This window comes from Pocillopora damicornis, chromosome 7 (assembly GCF_964200805.1).
Source record: "Pocillopora damicornis chromosome 7, jaPocDami1.2, whole genome shotgun sequence".
NCBI lineage: Eukaryota > Metazoa > Cnidaria > Anthozoa > Scleractinia > Pocilloporidae > Pocillopora > Pocillopora damicornis.
Window position 1 is genome coordinate 20,509,853 of NC_142676.1, and position 22,832 is coordinate 20,532,684.

General features: G+C 38.1%; 3 protein-coding genes across 3 annotated transcripts; 2 read left to right on the forward strand and 1 right to left on the reverse strand.

Moving 5' to 3' along the window:
* Nucleotides 1-466: 466 nt before the first annotated feature.
* LOC113670565 (UDP-galactose transporter senju) lies at nucleotides 467-5,429 on the reverse strand. Its single transcript, XM_027186727.2, has 5 exons — nucleotides 5,199-5,429; nucleotides 4,898-5,015; nucleotides 4,659-4,705; nucleotides 4,076-4,215; nucleotides 467-2,738 (listed from the first exon to the last, which is right to left on the reverse strand). Exons 1-5 carry the CDS (start codon nucleotides 5,341-5,343, stop codon nucleotides 2,112-2,114), a joined length of 1,077 nt encoding a protein of 358 aa, XP_027042528.2. The 5' UTR covers nucleotides 5,344-5,429; the 3' UTR covers nucleotides 467-2,111.
* Nucleotides 5,414-17,029, forward strand: LOC113670578 (adenylate kinase 7). Its single transcript, XM_089211173.1, has 20 exons — nucleotides 5,414-5,567; nucleotides 5,843-6,013; nucleotides 6,368-6,476; nucleotides 7,549-7,643; nucleotides 8,162-8,536; nucleotides 8,943-9,020; nucleotides 9,137-9,223; nucleotides 9,861-9,923; nucleotides 10,206-10,334; nucleotides 10,871-10,982; nucleotides 11,586-11,656; nucleotides 11,905-11,962; nucleotides 12,736-12,798; nucleotides 13,086-13,184; nucleotides 13,861-13,959; nucleotides 14,400-14,480; nucleotides 15,046-15,098; nucleotides 15,335-15,421; nucleotides 15,993-16,151; nucleotides 16,471-17,029. Exons 1-20 carry the CDS (start codon nucleotides 5,472-5,474, stop codon nucleotides 16,507-16,509), a joined length of 2,124 nt encoding a protein of 707 aa, XP_089067299.1. The 5' UTR covers nucleotides 5,414-5,471; the 3' UTR covers nucleotides 16,510-17,029.
* Nucleotides 17,030-17,559: 530 nt separating this feature from the next.
* On the forward strand, nucleotides 17,560-22,660 carry LOC113670574 (uncharacterized). The gene has a single exon (XM_027186737.2). The coding sequence runs from the start codon at nucleotides 20,084-20,086 to the stop codon at nucleotides 21,452-21,454; it is 1,371 nt and encodes a 456-aa protein (XP_027042538.2). The 5' UTR covers nucleotides 17,560-20,083; the 3' UTR covers nucleotides 21,455-22,660.
* The last annotated feature ends 172 nt before the right edge of the window (nucleotides 22,661-22,832 follow it).

Here is a 22,832-nt window from a genome sequence, read left to right on the forward strand (position 1 = left end):
ACCCCACGTACTGTCTGTTGTTGCAAGATCGAACAGATTATTGGGCTTACTCAAGCGGACATTTGGATCTCACTCTAGGGCTCTATTTACTGGTTATAGATCCATGATCCGTCCAATACTCGAGTACGCTTGTCAAGCGTGGAATCCTCACCAAGCATATCTCATTGAAAAACTTGAATGCTTTTAATTATTTTAAATAAAGTTGTTATATATAATTGGTTGATCCAATACTAAATTCTCTGACCTAACATTATAAGAATTGTATGGTTGACAGTAAGGAGAATGACAAATTTGATCTGGGAGTTAAAGGGTTAAAGGTACCTCTGATGGGGTTTACAAACGACATACATGGAAGCAAATAAGCTGGAAATCCTGTCAGGTTTCCCTGACAGCCAGGCTCAAGGCTTCTGTTGTCCACCATCAGTATGAATAGATTAAACGCTGCTAATATGAAGTGAAACACTGATGTCTCTAAATTTCTTCTGAATTTATTGTTGACAAACTTTCAATAATTTAATTGACAAGGTTTTTTTTTTAAGTATGTGTCGAATAAAATTACCTTGAGTGGAATCTAACACAATTGACACATCTTCCTTAACAAAAGCTTGAGGTGGATCAAATTGAAAAATTCAGAAATAGTTTTTTTATTTCTCATTAAAGAAATTGTGCCAAGACTTAATGTGGGACACACAATTCAGGACGCTTTTAACCATTTCATGTCCTTACTTAAAGGTGATCATACCCTTAAAAAATGAAAAATATATTCCTCTTGAGCATGGGAAAAAGGAAGAAAAATTAACCCAAATGGATAAAAGTAATGGAAAACTTAAAAAACCCGACCCCAGTTGTTGGAGAGGTGGATAATACTATCCAATGGATAAATCTCTCTCCAGTGGATAGCACAGTACATTTTGTTAGCACTGATGTACAGGAGAGCAATTTATCTGTTGGATAGCATTATCCACCCTTTGAATAACTGAGCCCTGGCTAATAAAATACCAACTTCAACTGTTTAGACTATGTAATCTACTTTATCACAGATAAAAATATGAAAGTGTATTTTGACATGTGGATGGTAAGTGTGTTCCTGAACAGTTCAGTACTGTACTAAGACATAACTAAGACCTTATTAACCTTTTCCAATAGTAGATGTGGATGTATGTGATTCTTGTTAAACAATTTCTTATGTCTGAAAAGCTAGTTGTTAACTGGAGATTTAGAGTTTAAAGAAAGAAATATTTACTTGGTAATACTTAACTAAAATTAGCTTCATGAATGTGTTCTGTACTAGCTCATCTGTAATTCAAGACCAATTTACACCCTTAATTTTTTTTTACCTCTGATGTTGTCACGGGTGGTTTGTTGGTCAAACTACTTTCCCTTTTTCATCAATTCTCTCATTTCTTAGGTGTTTACATGCAAAAATCACAAGCAATAAGTGCGCAGTATAAATTGATCTTAACACAGACCTACATTTGATAATAACTTTATGAAAACAAATAAATTAATAAATTAAATTAAAACGCTTTTCCCTTTAAGTCAGAAGTGGTGAACTTCATTGGTCACTTTGGTCATTGACTGAAGACATTAAAGACAACATATTAAATCTAATAAACTAGATACTAGCTAGTCTTCTTTTAATCCCTTACCACCTAACATTGGTATGTATAATCTCCAAACTATTCTCTATATATTTCCCAGGGGTGCTGAAAAGGAGAACTTGTTTAACAATCAAAAACTTCTTTAGTTGGTGATCATTTCCCTTTTTCTTGTGATTTACATGTGTGACTTAGGGATGATAATGTAAGAAGAAATCAGATGGTAGTCACTCTTTTTGGTCAAAGGGCTAATTATTGTCTCCTCACTTCAAAACTTGGAGAAAACCTAACTGTCATCTCCAGCTTCGAGTCTACCTTCTACCTTGAATTCATTTTCTAAAATCTTTTCCATTCCAAAACTTCAACTGACATGTCTTGGATATTTTTTTATTCAAGTTCAGCTAGTTCACCTGTAACCCACTATCCTGGTATCTAATACCTACAGACAAAACTTATTTCTTTGGGTACCTTCCTCTCTTAGGTGTGTGTGTGATTTTAAAAAGAAATTAGCTTCTAAACACTAGTGTTTGATTTCTGATTGCCCTCTACAGGCTTAGGTGTGTTATCTACAGGATTATGAGCATAAAGAATTACTGCATAAGAAACAATAGCAATGGCAACGAACGTGAAAATATCAACTGGAATTCCAAAGATAATCCAGCACAATACAGCAGTGAACATGATCTCTAGTGCACTAGCAAAAGTCTTAAGAATAGAATTCAGCTGCTTCAGGAACAATGCTGTGGTTATGCCAATGCCAGCATTATTGAAAATAATGGCCAAAACTTTACCTCTGGCAATGGATGCTAGGCTTTCTCCAGTAAATGCATCAGATAATGTGCCATTGTACCAGAGAACAGCAAAATTACACAAGACTGAGTCTACATACATGAAAAAATTCTGAACCATAAATGGCACATCACCACCTTTACCCTTTAACAAATACTCATTATAAACACCAGCAAAACAGGAACAAAACACTTGGACAAGGATTAACAGAAGATGAATGTCAAACTGTATGGAGAAAGAGCTACTTCCTGCCGCAAGGTTCTCAAATTTTATCTGCTTGATAATACAACCAGATGTTAGCAACAGCAAAGATACCCACTGAAGCCCACTCAGCTTCTTACTAAACAATATCTGCAAGAAAAAAATACAGGTAAGTTCTTCAACACTTTTAATTCACAAGATCTGATCAATACTTCTCTCTTCTAAGCGGATTAGGTCAAGTCTATCCTCAAGCCCAGCAGCTCTTGCAATTCAAGCTGATCCCAGTTTGCATAGTATAAATAAATTAAGAGTTCCATTTACTGAATCACCAAGTTTTAAGTTTAACCCTTTAACTACCATGATCTCATTAGTAATTCTCCTTACTCTCTGCCATACAGTTCTTTTAATGTTAGTTTCGAGAATTTGGTATTGGATCAACTTATTATCTCTTAACTGATTAACTGGTATTTTTCTTTATTCTCATCACTTGTCTGCTTGATATTGTATTGATATTGTAGGGAGAAATTTTGTCTTGGTCACTCATGGGAGTTACAAGGTTAAGTAAGATAAACATTTAGGTTCAGAGCTCCAAGCTGTTACCATTCTGATCACCATGGCTGGTAGCAAAAATTTGGAAACAAGAGAAAAACTTTTTTTAAATCCCCAAACACATTGTGGCATAAGTTTCCTTTTGTAAGATGAAGGACCAAATGAGAATTTGAACATATCCTGACAGACATGGATAACAATGTCTAATTTATAAAAAAATCAGGACTTGCATCTCTCTCTCACTGCCCTAAACAAGACATGAAATCACAGTGGAACTCCCCTGAAGGGGACACCCTCAGGGACTGACAAGTGTCCTTTGATAAGAAAAGTCTACTGGATTGATGTTAGGCTGGAGTTTGTTAATAATTAATCACCAAAAAAAAAATTAATGAGTTGAGGTGTTCCAAAGGAAAGCTTTCACTATTAGTGAAATCAAAATCTTGATTTGCCGCACTATAGTTTCATTACTAATTGCTTATGGGCAGAAAACCCTTAAGGAGGGAGTAACTTCACTGATTTGTTGTTTCACTGAAAGGTGTAAAACTCTAAAACTTATCTGAAAACAAATATGCATGTGGAACATGTGTTAAAACTAATATTGACTAAATCATTTCCAAAAAAAATTGGCAAAGCAACCATTCTATATTAGAAGAATTCTTCCACAATTTGAAATGCTAATTAGGTGGTTTTTCCCATGACTACATATGAAATCTTAAAGAATGCTCAATTTTTTATTTCTAAGCAAAAGAACCATATTTGTCAGATTTTTTAAAATTTCCCCAAAGAAAAATTTCCCTATCTGACTTTAAAAAATGTGATGGTGAGATTAGCAAAACAAATTTAATCAGAGGTGTCCAAAACTCATCAGCTTTGCCTGGAAAAATAAAACAGAAAAGAGATTATGATAGATTGAACAGAGTTATTGCCTGCATTATTACCTGAAAGATTACTCCAGTTACCACAACTCTAAACTGCAGCAGGAGGTAGTAAGTTGTTGGGTCATAGTTGGCTAAATTCACAAAAGCCAAGTTGTTGTAGAGACAGTACATGAAAGAAGGCACCACATAAAGTACCAGCACTGGAGACAAAATCAGAGAAAAGAGGCAACATTAAGCATGTGTATATCTTTTAAATAAAGCTAGTCTACATCTTTATATTTCTCCTCGACAAATAGATTTATCTCCAAGAAAGTGCCATAGTGAGTGGTATACATTAACATTAGATGGGAAAGACCTCAGGGAAAAAGGTTAACAAGTAAATTTTTTGCTAATTAATTTTAAAAAAGTTGATGTCTGTTTGACAATTTACAAGATTTCAAGATGCCCAATTTACAGTGTCAAGGCAAGGGTCTAAAATCAAAGAAAATACTCGTGTGCAGGTAAATTTTCAATTACCTTTAACACTGATTTCACTCAATCACCAAATAATCTCAAATTTAATCATTTACTTTGAACTTTAGGGGACTTCTAGCCACAACAGGACTATTTTAATTGTAAGGATAAGAAAAAAACAGAAAAATACCTTTAACATTTGATCGGATATGCTGCAAGAACTCCCCGAAGGTTGATCTAAACAGAAACAAAGCGATTTCAATTTTATGGTGCTTTTCAAGTAAGTGCTTTCACGCTGACAACAACACCTTCACAGTACATATCCAGCTGATCACAATATACAAACATATACAAGCCTTGCAAGATATTATATGCATGTAAAACTGCTTTACAACACGAAATGTTTAATTATAATTTTAATACACCTACGTTTGAAGCTGAATTCCTACGGCAATTATGAGTTTGACGAATTCCGTCAGTAGAACCACAGTGACAGTATTATACGAGTAGTGGTTGCTTTTGTCTTTAGTTGCTGTAACAAGGATGCCTGTCGGAAAAAAAGCGGCCAATATTAATTACTGTGACACATATCGAGCATAACAAAGAATATATTGTACTATACCACAAATATCAAGTAAGAAAAAGCCAATACTGCGAAATCAATTAACGAGGTTTTTTTGTTTATTGAGAATAAGGAAACGAATCAAGTGTGGTAAGTTAGCCCACAGACCTTGGCTTATAAATAGGGCCATGTACCCTACGAAAATCAAAAAGTGTGTTTTCGTAGGAAAGAGGTTTTTGAGGTCTGAAATAGATCCAAGTCCTCGAGAAGACGGCATCGTTTTCATTGAGCTTTGGTCCGTTGACGAAGCCATCTACAGTCGTTGTAACTCGCTTACAGTGAAGGGGTGGGGCGAGTAGAATCATGGGAAGCTCTCCCCAGGTTTCATCCGCTCAATTTCCATAGCAACGTTTCTCGGGGAGAAAAGCAAAAAGAGCAAAAATGGCGGACTTACTGAACGCAGATGGAGAGAATCCTAAAAGGACACTAGTATTTGTGAATCATGTGGATTTATATACTGGAAAAAGTATAAGCAAGGTGAGGGACATGCTGTTGCTATATCTGTTACGTCTGAAGAACCGGAACTTGAAGCATCTGGAGCAGCAACTCAACTCTGGATTTTAAGACACAGAACTCTTTGGTCCATTTATCAAACAGATCTGACTTTGATGTGTTGTGGTGCAGGTTTTCTGCTTATGAATAAGCGCTTTAGTTTGGAAAAAATGTTTTTTTTTTTTTTTTTTACCAGTCGAGTTTCCAATCAATCCCCGTAGCTTTTATTTAGTCTTGATATCTTTCTTTACTTTTCATAGATATTGACAGAGTCTGTGGTTGGTGCTACTGCAGAAGAAGATGAAGTTAATGATGATGAGTCTCAAGCTAGTGGACAGCCCCAAATTCCAAAGGAAAATTGTTACAAAGTAGTTGGTACTTTACAGGATCCAACGCAAAACAAACCAAAGTGGGTTGATGAAGTCTTCGAGGTATATATGAATTGACGTCAGCCTTATTTCTTAGCTAAAACCTTGCTAATTAACTTCCAGTCATAATGATTTATGTTTTATTACACTTTTGGATCTATGTATACTTCTGTGATCTGTCCATCTAATCATCTGTTAAGTTAAATGATCAGACTATACTGTGGAGTTATCTGACATTGGACGATCTGGCTCTAGTTGTTTAAAAGGAGGGTAATCAGCGGATAAGTGTCAAGAAGACGTAATGCGTTATTCAGCGGATAGAGGTTTATCCAGTAGGTAGCTTTATCCACCCTTTCAACAACTGGGGCCTGACCTGTAAAGCGATTTCAGTGGATAACTCTCATGTTTACTCTGCAGTACAATACAAAAGAAGATCTGCTTCCCCATTTACTGGAGTGCGACATTATTGTGTATGACATAACTGGGAGTCCTGATCAGGTAGATGAGGCTACTTGGGCTGTGTCAGGTAATTTGTTATTTGTAACCAATGCACCAGCAATAAATTTATGTGGAGTTTAATTTCTTTACTCATCAAGAACAGAACAACTACAAGATTGGAAATAATACATGAATAACACTGGAAATACAAAAAACATAGGAATTATAAATAACATAGGAAATGCAAAACACTCAATGAAAGGGCAATTTATGAGACAACTTTGGAGTACAGCTGGCTTAAGAACATACTCTTGATAATTTTTTCAACTCAAGCTCACACCTCTTATTTGCATGATCTGCACGAAGGTCAAACTCATAGGGATAGCCACATGGATTGGGGCTAGGCAGGGGATTGGTTTCTACATTATTCATGTTTTTTTTTCTGACTAACCCTCAATCAATTGAATTAAAATTCAGCTCAGCTAGGTTTTAAACAGCAAATGGATAAAGAGGGTTAGTTTTTGACAGAGCTGTGAAACATGCTGCCTTGGTAGTTTTATTACTTTCAGAACAAATGACCAAGGTCTAACACTAATTGTCAGCTTCAAAAACATTTTATATTGGTCAATGTACATTATCAACTCAGGTGATTAAAACAAGTTATCCAGGTTTTAAACAGCCTGTCTTGGGTTCAACTTCTGTACAGGCCTTATTTTTTTTTCTCTCAGGCTTTGTTTTCATCACTCCTTTAGTAGTGTTCATAACTACAATGACCACTCTCATCTCCTTTTAAATCAGTAATCTTATTTGAAGTACCAGAAATTGAGCAGCATCCGTAGAACAAAAAGTTGTCATCCTTAATTCAATCTAAAACTGCCCAGATCACTTACATTGCCTCTGAATAATTTAGCTTAACCCTTTTCCTTCAGAAGTGATCAGCAGTTTAATTATCCTAATAATTTTAGAGAAATTTTATCACACAGAAAAAAAGAATTAAGAAAATTATCAAATTGATCTTTGGTGTATTTAGATATGTCATCAAATTCACAATTCTCAATTAAGTTATTCAAGAAATTCATTGTTATTTAAGTTAGAAGAAAACTCTTTCAAAACTTTGGGAATGAAGCATTCATAGTGTCATATATGCGATCCTTTTGCAGCCCTTCATGCAGAACTGGAGAATTTCAACACATTGAAAGTATTCATTTGTTTATCAACTGTGATGACATGGGCAAGAAGCAAACCACTTGATCCTGTGAGTTTTCATGGTTGTCTTGCTCTTATTCATTTACAATTTAATTGAAACCTTCAAGCAAAGTACAAACTTAAAAAAAAAATGTGCACTCTACCCAAAGGAGGTTCACTGTTTCCCTTGGCACTACTATATTCATTGTACAAATTCAAAGTTTCCTGTCAACTAATAGGCCATTTTACAGTTGTTTACTTAGTTGCCAAGCCTTTGATTTGGAGTGAGGCTGAAGGTGACCTTGTTGTGATAGAGTCCAGTATCTAGTTAGCATGATAACAAAGTAATTTGCATTTGAAAAGCAGCAAGGTTTTTATCATAACAAGGTCACCCTTAGCCTCATTCCTGTTCAAAGGCTTGGCAACCAAGCACACAACTGTAAAATGGACTATTGACCACACAATCTATTTCTTGGTTGCGATGTTTTGTTTTTCACCTTGGAGACCATGATATTCTTGCAAAATCGTGAAGGAAATAATGACAATATGTTAATTTTCAGTAATAATTTTTCATTTGCATTCACACAGGATGACCCAGAGATATCATTCACAGAGGATGACTACCGCCGCAGGAGAGCCCATCCAAACTTCAAATCCCACATCAGTGCAGAGAAGCTTGTCATCAAACATGGAAAAACAAACAAGTCCAAGTTTATCACTTACGTTGTGGCAGCAGGTTTAACATATGGATCAGGAGAGGACATCTTTCACTTTCTGTTTAAAACAGCATGGCATGGTCAGGCACCTGCATTGCAGTGTTTTGGCAATGGCCAAAATATTGTACCCACCATCCACATCAAAGACTTGGCAGCAGTAATTGTGAATATTTGTGATCAAAATCCCAAAGTACGCTATCTGGTGGCAGTGGATGAGTCTAAGAACACTCTTGAAGAAATTGTCAAGGTAACTATTGTTTGCGTAGTTTTTTGTCAAGTCATTTTTTTGTTCCATTTTGGTTCATATATGACCTCTGAGTAATTACTATGAGGATTGAGGAAATGAGGAAATGGGAACTTGGATTTAAGGTTTGATTCTTAGACTTGGCATCAGAGGCAGGTTGAGTTTGTTGATGGGCCTTGTCCTTGTTCTGAGAGTTTTTCTCTGGTTCCCTTGGTTACCTCCTCCCCCCTCCTTCCCTTCTCAAAACCAATTTTCCTCTTTCTGATTTTACCATAGAAAAGTGGACAAAAGAGCCATTTTTGTTATTGTTATTATAATAACTGGTTTTTTTTTTCATCATCATATGACTTTAGAGAGGAAAAAGTAATGGTAGGTAGTTATTTTTAAATTGTTTGATGCATTGTTTCAGGCTGTTAGTTTACACCTTGGAAATGGAAAAGTAAAGAACATCACAAAGGAGGAAGCACTTCTTATTAAAGAACTTGAGGTATAATCATGTTTTTTCACATGAATTTTTTTTGCTACTGTGAACAATTTTTTGTTGATTTAAGTGCTAGTAATTATTATTTAATTAATATTATTTTAATTTCCTTCCTTTTGAAGCAAGCTGACTTTGACTTGCTCCTAGTCAATCTGAGAATGGATGCCACTTACATAAAAGAGGGAATGAATATCAACTGGGTGTCAGAAGTAAGAAATATTCATGTAACCATTATAAGCCTCTAACTTCCATGAGTGACCAAGACAGAATTTCTCCTTACAATATTATACCAGTGCTGATTTGGTATTCCTCTTTCCATTAAAAGAAGCACAGTCGTTACGCATGTATGCAACTTTGATGTTTTTAGTAAAGGTTCTTGTCTTAATATCTTTTCTTCTCACTCTTTTTTCTCTTAACCCTTTAACTCCCATGAGTGACCAAGACAGAATTTCTCCTTACAATATCAATACAATATCAACCAGATAAGTGATGAGAATAAAGAAAAATATTAATTTGGGGATAATTGGTTGATCCAATCCTAAATTCTTAGAACTAACATTTTTAAGAACTGTATGTTTGACAGTAAGGAGAATGACAGATTTGAAGGGTTAACTCTCAAAATCTCCCTACCCTCCTAAAGAATATCAATTCCTGATTTTCTTTTGGAGGTTAGGGGGTGGCTGTCGAGTGGCTCTTAGTTAGCTAAGAGAGCTATGTACTATCAGAGAAGCAATCTGCCAGAATTATGCAACAATGGATCAACCATTTACAAAGATGTAGAAACATACATATATATACTACCAGGAACTTAGAAGTGTTAAGATTTCCCATTTATTAAATCCACAGACTGGACTTACAGAGAACATTGATGGTGTCATTAAAGAGTATAAAGAAACAAGGGGTCTTTTGGTAAGGTCTCTTGCACATATACAATTAATTTACATGTAAGTACTTTCATGTAGGAGATACAGTATCCAAATGGTTAGCGAGCTGAACTCTGGGTCTTTTTTAATAATCACTTGTATGGTTACAGACAGAATTGGACTCCACTCAGTCCTGTTACCATTATTTATTATCTTCCTAGAAGGATTTTTAGAGCCAACATTGCATTTTTTTGACAATTCAGTGTCATTTGTATCACTGCTGTACTGGAAAGTTTGCTGAATCTCTTATATTTTATTTGCATTTTAGCCTCTCAGGGCATGCATCATTGGCCCCCCTGCATCAGGAAAAACTCTGGTTATCAAACAGCTTTGTGAACACTATAAACTTCATCACATCAAAATTCAAGATGTGATTGACGAAGCTGTGGATAAACTGGTAAGGTCAAGGCTTCATGGAAATCATATATGTTCATCTGTAACATTGTAATTTTTTTTGTGAAATTGAACTTTTCACAGCACGTTTTGGGAGGGTAGCAAATGGATGGGGGGGGGGGGGTCAAACACGTCACGTGTACTTTAATCTGTATTTCACGCGTCGCGAAATCTCGCCTTATCTTGCCTTTCTGAAAAATTCCCACGTAATTTTTTAATTTTGGGCTTAATCATGCGTCGCGTATAAACAAACACTTTGCCACCCTTTTTTATTATAACAACGATAAGGTATTAATATTATAAAGGCATATCTACGAGTTCTTTAGATCTCTTTTAGAACATTCCACACTACAGCCTAGTAATGTGGCTAAAAAAAGGTTATTCCTGGCCTTTACTTCGACTGTAAAGTGTTCAAAACCTCCTTCTGAAGATCTTGTGATATAACTCTGATGTGGTTACACTTCAAGAAGACTGACGATAACCAAGATACCGATGTAAATCAGACACAGTAATTATTTGCAGTGCTATTTTTTTTTTTAGCAACGCAGTGCTGCTCGTGCTGAAGCCGAAGGAGATGATGAAGACGATTTAAAGGCGCAAGAAGATCAAGAATTCCTTGAGACACTTCAGGACAGCAAGGATAGAAATAGCGGTATGAGAACACATGATAAAATCCAGCATTTTTATAGTTTTCAGTAGATATTAGCCGTCGATCGTGCATTTCGAGTAATCTTAAATCTATGTGTCAGACTCTCGGTTAGAGGAAATGCGAAAAAGCGTGGCGCGAATAATGACGGGGATAAGTCAAGAAGGCGTGCGCGAGGCACGTGCGAAATGCGAGTCAAACGGTCGTCCTCTCGCACATGACGCATCCTTCGTGCTTGACTTTGCTCGATACTGTATGGTGGGGATCAATGCATGACGTGTCCGGCGTGCGCGCCTCGTCTTGATTCTACTCGACATAATGGCGGGGATTAGTCAAGGAGTAAGCGCACGCGAAAGGCGAGTCAACAGTCGTCCTCTTGCGCATGACATGCCCTTTGCGCACACCTCGTGCTTGCCTCTGCTCGACGAAAAACGCAAACAAAACGAAAGAAGAAGACGCTCCTTTAGCAGGCTATGAGAATGCAATGAAAAAAATTCATTGGGATGATGGCTCAGGAGTGCACAATAAAACATTGTTTAGAGCTTCTCCCTTTTCGTTGGTTTGTTGTATGAAACTAATTTTCATTTTTTTTTTCGTCTTTCCGCTCAGCTCGTTATGAAGATCAGTACATAATCAGGTTCTACAAAGACAAATTGCATTCCATGCCTTGTCAAAACCAGGTTCGTTGTATTACATTGTGTGTTAAACTGTATTTAAGTCCTTTAGTCCATTATGAGGCACGAACTTCCCTTACAAAAGTTAGAGATGTGGTCCGATAGACTCACATTGCACCCAAGTGGTTAAATAATCAATTCTACCCACCTTATAGTATCCTACTTACAGTTTTCACTGACAACTGTTGCTTTCATTTTTTTTAATTTGTTTCTTGTTTTGATCACCTGCTTATGTCGTTTTCTGTTATAACTAGGGTTTTATCCTGGATGGATACCCAAAAACATATGAACAAGCCAAAGAGTTATTTGCAGGTATAGCCTGAATTAGGAGATATATCTTGTCTTAGCACTTCATGTCTGCAATACTTGTTGTTTGTTAAGAGTGCAGCTAAAAGTGCCTCTCAGGAGCTGATGCCATGCTTTCAAGGCGCTTGTATTAACTTGAAATCCTTCATTTCAAATCACCCTCCTTCGTGTGAGTTTTTTTTTCCTTTTGGTTGTTTTTCCCGTCTTGGGAAATTGTGATTTCTTGATTTCCTTGTGAGTGAAAGCAATTTTCTGCGTTGCAACAGTCGTTCAAAATTTCATTATATCGCTGAATGTACCAGAAGAGCAATCAACTTAATTTGGCGTACTCACAATAAACCTTTCCAAAACTCTGTTATTAGGAAGATATTTTTTGCTTTTGGCTTCTTATCGCAGCTTTTTTTTTTTCATAGACAAGTCTACGCACAACCCTCCCAAGACCTTTTGCAATCCACTTTTTCAGCCATAACTGTATTTCTATGTAAACTGGTGTTTTTTGCTGGCCAAAGAAATTTTCAACTCAGTGATTGCTTTGGTTTTTCTAGCCATGCTCCGTGATTGGTCTAAAAATCCCGTGCTAGAGACCAAACACGTCTTCGTCGCTAGCGTTTTCCCGCGCTTCATTCAGTTTATATGGTGTCACTTGGGATTTCTATCGGCTCGTTGTGACATTCCCCTTTATTCTGGTTGACCGTTGGACTACTTGGGTATTATTTTTTACGACACTCGTCAATTATAGAATGCTCAACATTTGATTCTTGTTCTGTTTTTTTTTTCAGCTGAAGAGGGGGAAGAAGGCGAGGAGGACTCACCACTCAGTTACGACAAACTCATCATGCCAGGTAAAGTGAGCGCCATAAATGTATCAAGAAATATACCAAATTTGGGCTCGGTCATTGAAGCATCTCAGCGGGAAGGGATCTTAAATCCTTAAATCTTATCGGCAAATCAAATCTCGCGCTCGTAGCTGGTCCAGCTTTGAACAATGTTTACCGCTGTCTGGAATTTTTCCGCCCCATTCGCGGCATAAGGGAGAAAGGCAAACCAGCACAACTGTTTATTTACCAAATTTCACCTGGTCAGTGGTGTCTTATGCTGAGCGAGATTTTTTTTCTTTTCGTCTTTGCAGAGGTGGTGGTTTCACTTGATGCCCCGGACGAATTCTTAAAAACCAGAGTGATGAACTTACCTGAAAGTGTCGTCGCCGGTACACACAATACAGAGGAAGGTGAGATAATAACAGCTAAGAAAAAAAGCTAAGTGCGCGTTGGCTATATCGTAAGGTTGCAATTTTGTTGCACAGTTGCGCTCATTTGTGGGGTGAATTCGCCAATGAGGTAGTTTTAATTCGCCTCAGAACGACCGTAGTAGGTACGGAAGGTACCACCGTGGAAACTAGAATCAAGCATCCAAATCGGATCAGAGAATTAAGCAATTTTCAATTGAGTGTCTTAAGTAATCCGAGATTGCTTTGATTTGCTGTACCTCGCTCCATGATTGGTCTAGAAACTCGCGCCACTCTCTCAACCAATCAGATTCGAAATTAAAACCAATCACGACTTGGTCGCCCGCGTTTTCCCGCGCTTTAGGAAGTTTGGTTGGTTTTATTTTGAGTTCTCATTGGCTCTTGAGGGCACTTTCCTTCCTTCTGTTGGCCTTTGTGATAACTTTGGTTTTAATAATGCAACACTCGATCGAAAAGCACTCTAACATGAGATGGCAACAAGAGAAGAGACCCGAAAATCATTGTTTTCAACTTTTACGAAGTCATCTTGTAAACGAATGAATTTGTTATACGGAATGTGCAAGGCAGTTGTTTACTTTCTTGTTTTCTTTCTGTTTGCCGTAAGGAGTTTTCAACTTTTTTTTTTTCTTACGGTTTGTTTTTCCCTGTGCAATTTAAGGTTTGATGCGGCGACTAGCTGAGTTTCGCGCTACAAACACCGAGGACGAGACAGTATTGAATTATTTTGATGAATTGGAAATCCACCCAGACCACATCGGTGAGTGGATCATAGTATGTTGGTCTCAGGGGAAAGATGTTGAAATATTTAACTTGAGAAGTGCAGTATTCACCTCGTCGTAAATGATAAAGTGAAGTTCTATTTACAATCGATGTACAATGTATTTCTTGTGGAGGTGATCCGGTAGAAAAAAAAATACGAATTAAAGGGTTGATTTCTTGATCTGATACTAAATTCTATTTTGTGATTTTAAAAGAAATGTATAGGCAAGTTTAGAGGATTGATAATCAGATCGTTGAAGTTCAAGAGTTAACAAGCATTTGGTCAGCTATGCAGCTAGCCATCACGTTTCAAACAATACATGCCTTCTGGAGTTGATTACTGCTAAAATGAATAGGACACAAATAAATAACGGTTGTACAGTACTGAAGATAAGTTTTGCGCTCTCATTTACCATCAAAAACTTAATCCTTTGCTAGACATAACTCTGGATAAAACAAGAAAAATGACCAAAGTAGTGGAGCAGATCAAAAAGCTGATGGGAACGCCAAGAAATTACGGTAAGAACATAACTGTGAAATCATCCTAAATGAAAAATATAAGATAGAAATCAGAAAATAGTAACTCTTTTTTATTTTTTATTTTTTTCGGGATCAAAAATTTGGTGACGGTGTCATTGAAGCGTGGCAAACTTCCTTTGGGGGAGGGGGGGGGGCTGGGGGTAACTTGCGATGGATAAGTATGCCAGTATGCGCCATTCAGGGAGAGAAACAGTAGTTTTACTCGTGTAACCCTTAGACCCCTTAGAGTGACCAATATCTTATTTCTCTCTTCAATATCACATCTGAATCAAACATCAAGGTCATGAGAATAAAGGAAATGATAACCAACCTAAGAATTCGAAGTTCTTGATTGTTAAACAAATTCTCCTTATCAGCACCTTAGGGAATGTACAGTGGACAGTATGGAGAATATGCATACTGATGTAAGGGTGAAAAGCTTAGGTAACTATGTGGGCACAGAAATATGAACTGCATAGGAGTTTACACAAGACCAACAGTGAAGCATTACTTAATTTGTCCTTATGTTTATTGCATTATTGTTTTTATTATTATTGTTATTTAGGTCCAACACCCGAAGAGTTGGCAGAGATGGAAAGAATTGAAACAGAGAAGCGGGTATGTTGTTCACATTTTGAGCGCCTTTGGAGAAATTAAATCTATTGAGAAGAAAGGGTGAACGTATTGTCAATTACTATGGCAACCACTTTACATGTTCTCGCAGCAGTTGTACTTTTGCGCTCTTTATGTTAATGCAGTGGTTGAATTTTTAGAGTGGGACTGCAGTCTTTTCGAGGAGGAGTTTACAATATTGTTAAAATTCAGTCTCTTTTTCTTTTTTTTTGTTCGTACAGCTTGCAAAGGAACGAAAAGCACGAGAAGAACGTGAAAAACGAGATGCAGAAGAAGCGGCTGAGAGACAACGACGGGAGGAAGAATGGGTACGAGTTATAACTGTTGTTGATGTTTTTTTTGTATTTAGCTTTAAGACTGGAACATTTACATGTACGTCGTTGTCAGTCAAGTGAGAAAGTTACCCTTGCTTAACTAACATAAGGAGATAGTTATTTGCCAGTCACGTGCACAACAAAGCTCCTTCCAGCGTTGAGAATTTAATTATGATTACACAAGTCGCCTTCCCACCTTTTCGTTTTCGCTTACTTTGTCTGCTAGTTTGCGAGCTTGCCTTCTTTACCATCGCTGCACGACGAGTGTAACACCGAACGCGGTAGATTTAAGACAAGTCGAGGGGAGGTCTACCGGGAGTCTGGCACTAGTAATGTGTATCAGTGCTATATCACTTACAGACCTCATACCGGCTCGTGTTACTAAAGGCCTCAAACTTATTCGTGTGCGAAGACACGCTTGTATTGAAGCCGACTCATAATGACGGCCTACTCGAAAAATGTTCATCTGCATATGCCAGTGGTTGAGCTTACACTAGCATCGTACCTCTAAAAAACTCCTCCACAGCCCGGAATTACTTAGTTTTAAGTAATGGATTTTTTTTAGCGTGTCCAATTGTCAGAAGTGAAACGTCAGGAACAGGAATTATTAGAAAACCAGTCCATTCCCCTGAGGAACTATCTCATGAAGCACGTTATGCCGACACTGGCCCAAGGCCTCATAGAATGCTGTAAAATGCGCCCTGATGATCCAGTCGATTACTTGGTAAGTTCTGAGCCAGATATAGTGTCACTGAGTTTGTATTCCAAACTTGTATTGGTTTTGCTTCTCTGCGCTTTGTGATCAGTCAGTGATTAAGGACCACGTGTCAAATTCCTAACCAATCAGATGCCAAATGAATCAATGAATCGCGACTTAGTCACTTGTGCGCGTTTTCCCGCGCTAGTGACCGTCTGTATGCCTTTACCTTGACTTCTCATTGGCTCCTTGTGACATTTCCCTTTGATCTGATCGGTCGTGGGGATTTATTTTGTTTTGTCTCAATGACACATCTTTCTTTCTTTTTTTCTTACCTTTATTTTAGGCTGAGTATTTGTTCAAGAACAATCCACAGATTGATTAGACAAGCGGGGAAGATCCAATCAACGATAAAAATTTTGTACAGTTGGATGGCAAAGGAAACTCTTCATTGCTGTTCGTTTTTATAGATATACAGCCCATGCTTTAGTTTAAACCGTGTTGAAGAAATCATGGAAATTTTAGCAGTTTTCTTTCCTGTAAATAAGTATCACAATAAAAGTTGTATTCAGTTAATGTTATCTGCAAAAAATGTTGTCCTTGACTTTAGTCGAAAGGACCAAACTTAAACATCTCTTGTTACCTCATCTTTGTAGTAATAGACTTGAACTGAAGAGAAATCAGATTCAATTTTCTGTGCAGCCAACACAGATGAAGCCAGACCACCCACTTTCGCTGAGGTTGTTACGAAACAGCTGAAAATCGTTCGTTACTCTGCCTCCATTTAATCAAGCTTTACGCGAGCGAAGGCAAATGAAGAAATTAGGCGTGAGACTGCATTTGGTAACTGATGTAGCGTAATTTTTATAACATTGAAAAGAAGTAAAGGTTGCGTTATGACGCTAGAAGGTAGTGTTGCAGAATATTTGTCTTGCATGAAAATTAAAACAGAAACTTGCCGCATCCCACATATTAATTACGGTTAGATCGCACCATGGTTAGATCGCTCCCAGTTAGATCGCTCCAACCAAAAGTTAGATCGCTCCACTCGAAAGTTAGATCGCTCCACTCGAAAGTTAGATCGCTCCATCAAATAAGTGACTTCGCTCCCAGCATAAGTTACTTCGCTCTATGTAGAAAACTAAGGTAAAGGTAACAAAACTAAGGTATCTAAATTGATAGTTCATTGAATGACGTGCATATCTTACCGAACAATCGATTAATATCGCTCGCGCGCGCTTAAAATGAATTCGAGCTACGCAGAAAGAAAAAATAAAGCCTCGGAAAGGGACTCACGAAGTGTAATCCACCTTATTAATTGAAGATGGCGGATATCAGTTTCCTTACATCAAACAGCAAAAAAGGCCACACTGGATAGTATTGGTATTTGAATGATCTTTTTCAATACACTTCAGACTAGAACGTTATAATTTATTCCACGATCATTTATTCCATCATCGATATACATCATACATCGGCAGCTCGGTGACTAATCTGAAGGACAGAGTGAATACGATGTACTCGAATCGTCGCAAGAAACATCATCACTTATAGACTTAAAAGATCATAGGTAATACTTTGCTTTACAACTTGCATGGAGCGAAGTAACTCATGTTGGTAACGAAGTTACTTATTTGATGGAGCGATCTAGCTTTCGAGTGGAGCGATCCAACTTTTGGTCGGAGCGATCTAATTGGGAACGATCTAACCATGGTGCGATCTAACCGAATACCCCACATATTTATGAGTACCCTGTTCCACCCGAGAAAGGTAATTCAAGAATATAGAGACTAATTGATATTCAACCAACAACAAATATCACATTAACAATACTGATTATAAGGATAATTTATAAGGTATCTGGTCAACTCGCCACCATAACAAATTCGCCACCACCACGATGAGTCAACTCCCCGCCAGTGACGAATTGACTTAGACGTTATGTGTCTCAATTATATAGGGAACGTTAACCGTTAAATGCAAGAAGAATAGCGAATTTCAGTGTTGCATGAAATGAAATAAAACATGTTGATATCACGAAGATCATGGTCAGTTTGCGTGTAGCGAAACCAGAGTGAATTTTGCTGAGTGGTATTGGTCGATATTTATGAAATCAAATGAAACTTACAAGCTCATATGTAGTAGTATATTGCAAAATTAGGCGCGTACAAAAACGGCGAAAGTTTACAGAAAGGGGCTTAGCGTCCTTTCTCTATGTTAAGCACAACGAATGATGAATTTAATGTAAGTTCATCCGGCGAAATTCGAAACCAAATCTAATGAAACTTACATCACATGAAAGCTTACATCTTGTATTTTATCATAACCCAGAATAAACAAGTGCGCACAAACACGATGAAATGCAGACAAAGAGCCTTCAACGATTGACGCAACGACTCAATTTACCACCGGTGGCGAGTTGATCCTCAGTGGTGGTGGCGTTAGTTGTTGTGGTGGCGTTAGTTGTTGTGGTGGCGAGTTTACCGCAGACCTCTCCCCCCCCCCCCCCCAGAATGATTAAACTACCCTTTCTTTAATTTTCCCTTTACATCATAAATGACTTTCTTAATTCATTGCAATTCAATTTTTGTGGGACGTTTGTTTCATACAACAAGGCATTGCGCGTTATGATATTCCGTCATTCCGCCATTCCACCGTTCCATCATTCCATCGAATATACTCGAGGTATGGTACTTCGGACCTTAGCGCCTCTTTTGGGCAATAATAGTCGCTGATTCAAATGGTAAAATGCTCTCTCTTCGAAAAAGAAAAATTTCACCTCAAAGGTTTCACGATGTGCAGATCACACCTATGTAGATATCACTGCAAGTGAAAAGGTTTGTTTTAATGATTTTGGATATATGAAATTCATATATTTGCACTGCGGTGAAGAAACAAATTTAAGAGATCCTCGCAGGTTTGTTTTAAATTATGCGCCGAAATTATTTGTGAAATCTACTAGGCATAATTCGCTAATTCAAACGGTAAAACCCTCATTCTTTAAAGAAATAAATTTTCAAAAAAAATTAACATGATGCGCTGACCGCCCCTTTTCAGATATTCCTGCATGGAAATGTTGTCTTAAATCACGCACCATCCTGAAATAATAGTGAGATGTTTATCATATTCTGCAGTGCCACGGAAAGAACTGACAAGATGTCATCTTGTTTTGTCATAGGCACAAAATAATTTGTTTCGAAGGCATTCTTCTTTCTTTAGTATATGCTGCGCCTAACGATCTCCAGTGCGAATGTCGATCTAAGAGGATACTCCGAAATAAACATTAAGTGACATGGGTCAAAATCGGGTGAAGTTCTGCTTTCCACTGTTACTTTACCATCCAGGACTCCGTAACTCACTCACTCATTTCGGTAACATTTTTGGCTTCGCCTCCATGGTAGGAAGCAGTAGTCACAAATGAAACTATTTTGCATGATAAAGAGCAAATAATAATAATTTTCATCATTTTAGTGGTTTTTTTTTTCAACCGTTCCGGAGAATGTCGTGACCATAAATAAACCCCACTAAAGTATGCACATAACTGACTGTTAACAGAAGATAAAATATTTTAATTGTAATTTAAATATATGAATAAAGATGCCTCAATTACCAGATTAGCTACGCGTCGTTTCCTATAATCGCGAAGGGAATAACTAGCGACTCGTAGATACCAAAACAAAGGATCGAAGGGTATACTGAGTATGTATCAAAATAAGGGAAAAATAAATGGCGCGCCGAGTTCTCGTGAATACGCTGAAGAGACAAAGTCTTCCTAATTACGGGGAAAATCGAGCAAACGGCCTTTGCCTATATAGTTAAGCGCGTGAAATAATGCACGCAAAAGTTACGAGCACTCAATATTGAGCTCCGTACAACATCAAACTTTCAATAGAGCGATAAGTGGAAATAGTCTTTTGGCAGCATTCAACTTAGTGATATAGAAAGACAGTGGCTGAACCATGGATATGGACTACAAAGCTTTGGCAACAGTCGAAGGAGCTGATAGCTACCAAGAGGCAGCCGTCATTCTGGAGGGCCCGCCGATAGAAATCTTTGCGCAGCGCGCCGCTCCGACTGTAGTGCTGAAACCACTTCGGCAAACACAAGGAAAGTTTTATTTTGAATGCAAAACAAATACAGGCGGCTACATGCAGCTTGGGTGGGCAGACGAAAGCTTTACGGCCGTAGCTGACGAAGGCAAAGGCTGTGGGGATGATCAGCATTCGTGGGCCTACGACGGAATGAGGGGTTTGAAGTGGCACAATAATAAGAAAAAACAATATGGCCGACGGTGGAAGGCTGGTGATGTGATTAGCATGGCTGTCAATTTGGAAGACGGAGAGGTTAGCTTCGGTTTGAACGGTGATTGGGAAGGAGAAATGGGCTGCGCCTTTTCAGGAGTAACGTTCGAGGGGGCTGTCTATCCATGCTTGTCCCTCATGAGAGGAGAGAGGGTACAGATTAACTTAGGCACTGAAACGAATCCCTTCGTCCACATCCCACCGGAAGGGTTCTTTCCTCTGAAAGTGATACATCCAGCCGCAGTTTCACAGACTGAATATAACAGGTTCTCCACCTTTGCGAACGTTATACAAATGGGGCTGGCAGAAAGCAGCTTCGCTGTGTCCTTTCCCGGTGAAATCATGGTGACGATGATGAGGAGGGGATTGGCATACGAGGGTAAAAAGAACGCTCTTATTCACGCTGGATATGAAGAAGCCATGAAGAAATGGCCTCAAATGAAAGAAACACTTGAAATCAATTCTGGCCGCGCTGGTCTGACAGATGACGAGATTTTCGCTGTCATTTGTTACACGTTGGAGAATCCACCTGTGTATCGCTATTTCAACAGCGACACCAGGAGAGGTTACACTGGCGATGGCATGGATTTCCCAATTCTATCGTACCTTCTCCGAGAGGCTTGCCGGAAAATTCTCGCGGCCACGCCCAAAGAAAGTCGCACAAGAATCGTTTACCGCGGTGTCAACACACGATTTACCGCAAAACCTGGTCAAATAGTACGATTTGGCTCTTACACCTCATCCACCGGTAATATCAAAGTAGCAGAGGACTTCCAGAAAAAATCGAACGGAAGTCAGTTTGTCATTGTCACTAGGATAGGAGCTTCCATTAAGATGCTTTCGGCTTTTCCCGAGGAGGATGAAGTACTGCTTCCACCATATGAGGTGTTTAGGGTTCACAGAGTGGAGGAGGAACCTTCAAGGATCTTCTTAACGAGCTGCTTTGATGATTCGTTCGTCGACAGGTACATTGTCGACGGCAGTGCGGTTAGCGAGGCAGAGGCGCTGGTGAAAAAGTTGACTGAGTGAGAGAAAGCTTCGACTCTGCGAGCAGGACAGCACTCTGGATTAGGGAGTGGAACTGTGCATCTGTTACTCGTGTCTCTATATTTAGGCACCGCTTTACAAATAACCATGTTCATACCCCTCCGGTAAATTTGGTTAATGTTAAACCCTTTAGTGACTAAATTCTCATTACAGCATTACTGCTGAATCAAACACTAAGGTCGTGAGGATAAGGAAACCGATCACCAACTAAAGAAGATCGTCATTGTCAAACAATTTCTCCAAGTCAGTACTATAGGAAATGAATAGAGAGCAGTACGGAGAATACACGTATTGATGAGAGGGTGTCAAAGGTTAATGCGAAAAAGTTACTCGACATTAGCCTTTGCGCGTATATACATTTACGGGAAAAAAAATTTTGTGCGTCAGCGTATTTATTCCATTTTGATGAGCAAATTCTCCGATGTACTTTTGATTGATATCTTTACTTATGAAACTTTCGACTTCGTACGTTCGAAATATTTCGAATATTTCAGTTCTTTTTAGAACCAGAGCGCACTATTGTGATACGAGTAGATTTTGAGCGCTAATTATTGTAGGGAACTGAAGCGAAATAACTTTCAATCTCTCTGGTAATAAAGCAAACAAGAGAGTATATTTCGAATGTAATCACAGTGGGGTATTTCCGTTTCGATGATATATCAGGAAGACTGTCCATGACTTACTATCAATTCTAAATTATCTGCGGCAAATCATTCTAATTTTGAAAGTGTTAATCGACCTTTGATCTAGTTTCTTTTGCACATCCAAAATGAATTTACTAACTCAGTTGAAGAATAATTGCATCGTCCCCAGTGACTCAGAGAGGTGACTGATAAAATACGTAAGCCATTGAACGCATTTTCCATCGCTTTAAATGCTTTTGTAATCCACGTGACTTGGGACTGAGAAGAACACGAGAGAAATTTGTAAATCACAAGCCAAATACTCGTGATTTCAGAAGCCATTGGAGTGTTAATTCTCCTAACATTCCGAGCGGGAGATAATGGCGTCAAACCGACAAACAAACATTGCAGATTTATATTTCTATCAAATGACTTTAAATTAATTTATTTTTCCATGAGGAGGAGTGGCACTAAAGAACGATGCAGGGTTTCTTGCTTATTAGGAACGCATGTTATATCTCAGACCCTCTACAATAAGGTTTTATTTTGTTCGGCCTTCCTTTTATCGCGTGATGCAAACCATGGACCTTGATATGACATAACTTTTAACAGTACGTTACAATACATCATCAAATATCGATAATACTTTGATCCTCATCGCCATAAGACATAAAGCCTTCATACAAGACTTACAAATTTTGCAAATTTCAAGGCTGCCGTCTCACGGGAGAAGGCCT

Coding starts and splice junctions, on each gene's coding strand:
- LOC113670578 (XM_089211173.1), top strand. CDS start 5,472: ATGGCGGACTTACTGAACGCAGATGGAGAGAATCCTAAAAGGACACTA. Junction 13,960..14,399: donor AATCCACCCAGACCACATCG/GTGAGTGGATCA, acceptor ATCCTTTGCTAG/ACATAACTCTGGATAAAACA. Junction 15,099..15,334: donor GAATTGAAACAGAGAAGCGG/GTATGTTGTTCA, acceptor TTGTTCGTACAG/CTTGCAAAGGAACGAAAAGC.
- LOC113670565 (XM_027186727.2), bottom strand. CDS start 5,343: ATGGCTTCGTCAACGGACCAAAGCTCAATGAAAACGATGCCGTCTTCT. Junction 5,016..5,198: donor GGCCCTATTTATAAGCCAAG/GTCTGTGGGCTA, acceptor TTTTTCCGACAG/GCATCCTTGTTACAGCAACT. Junction 4,706..4,897: donor GTAGGAATTCAGCTTCAAAC/GTAGGTGTATTA, acceptor GTTTCTGTTTAG/ATCAACCTTCGGGGAGTTCT.
- LOC113670574 (XM_027186737.2), top strand. CDS start 20,084: ATGGATATGGACTACAAAGCTTTGGCAACAGTCGAAGGAGCTGATAGC.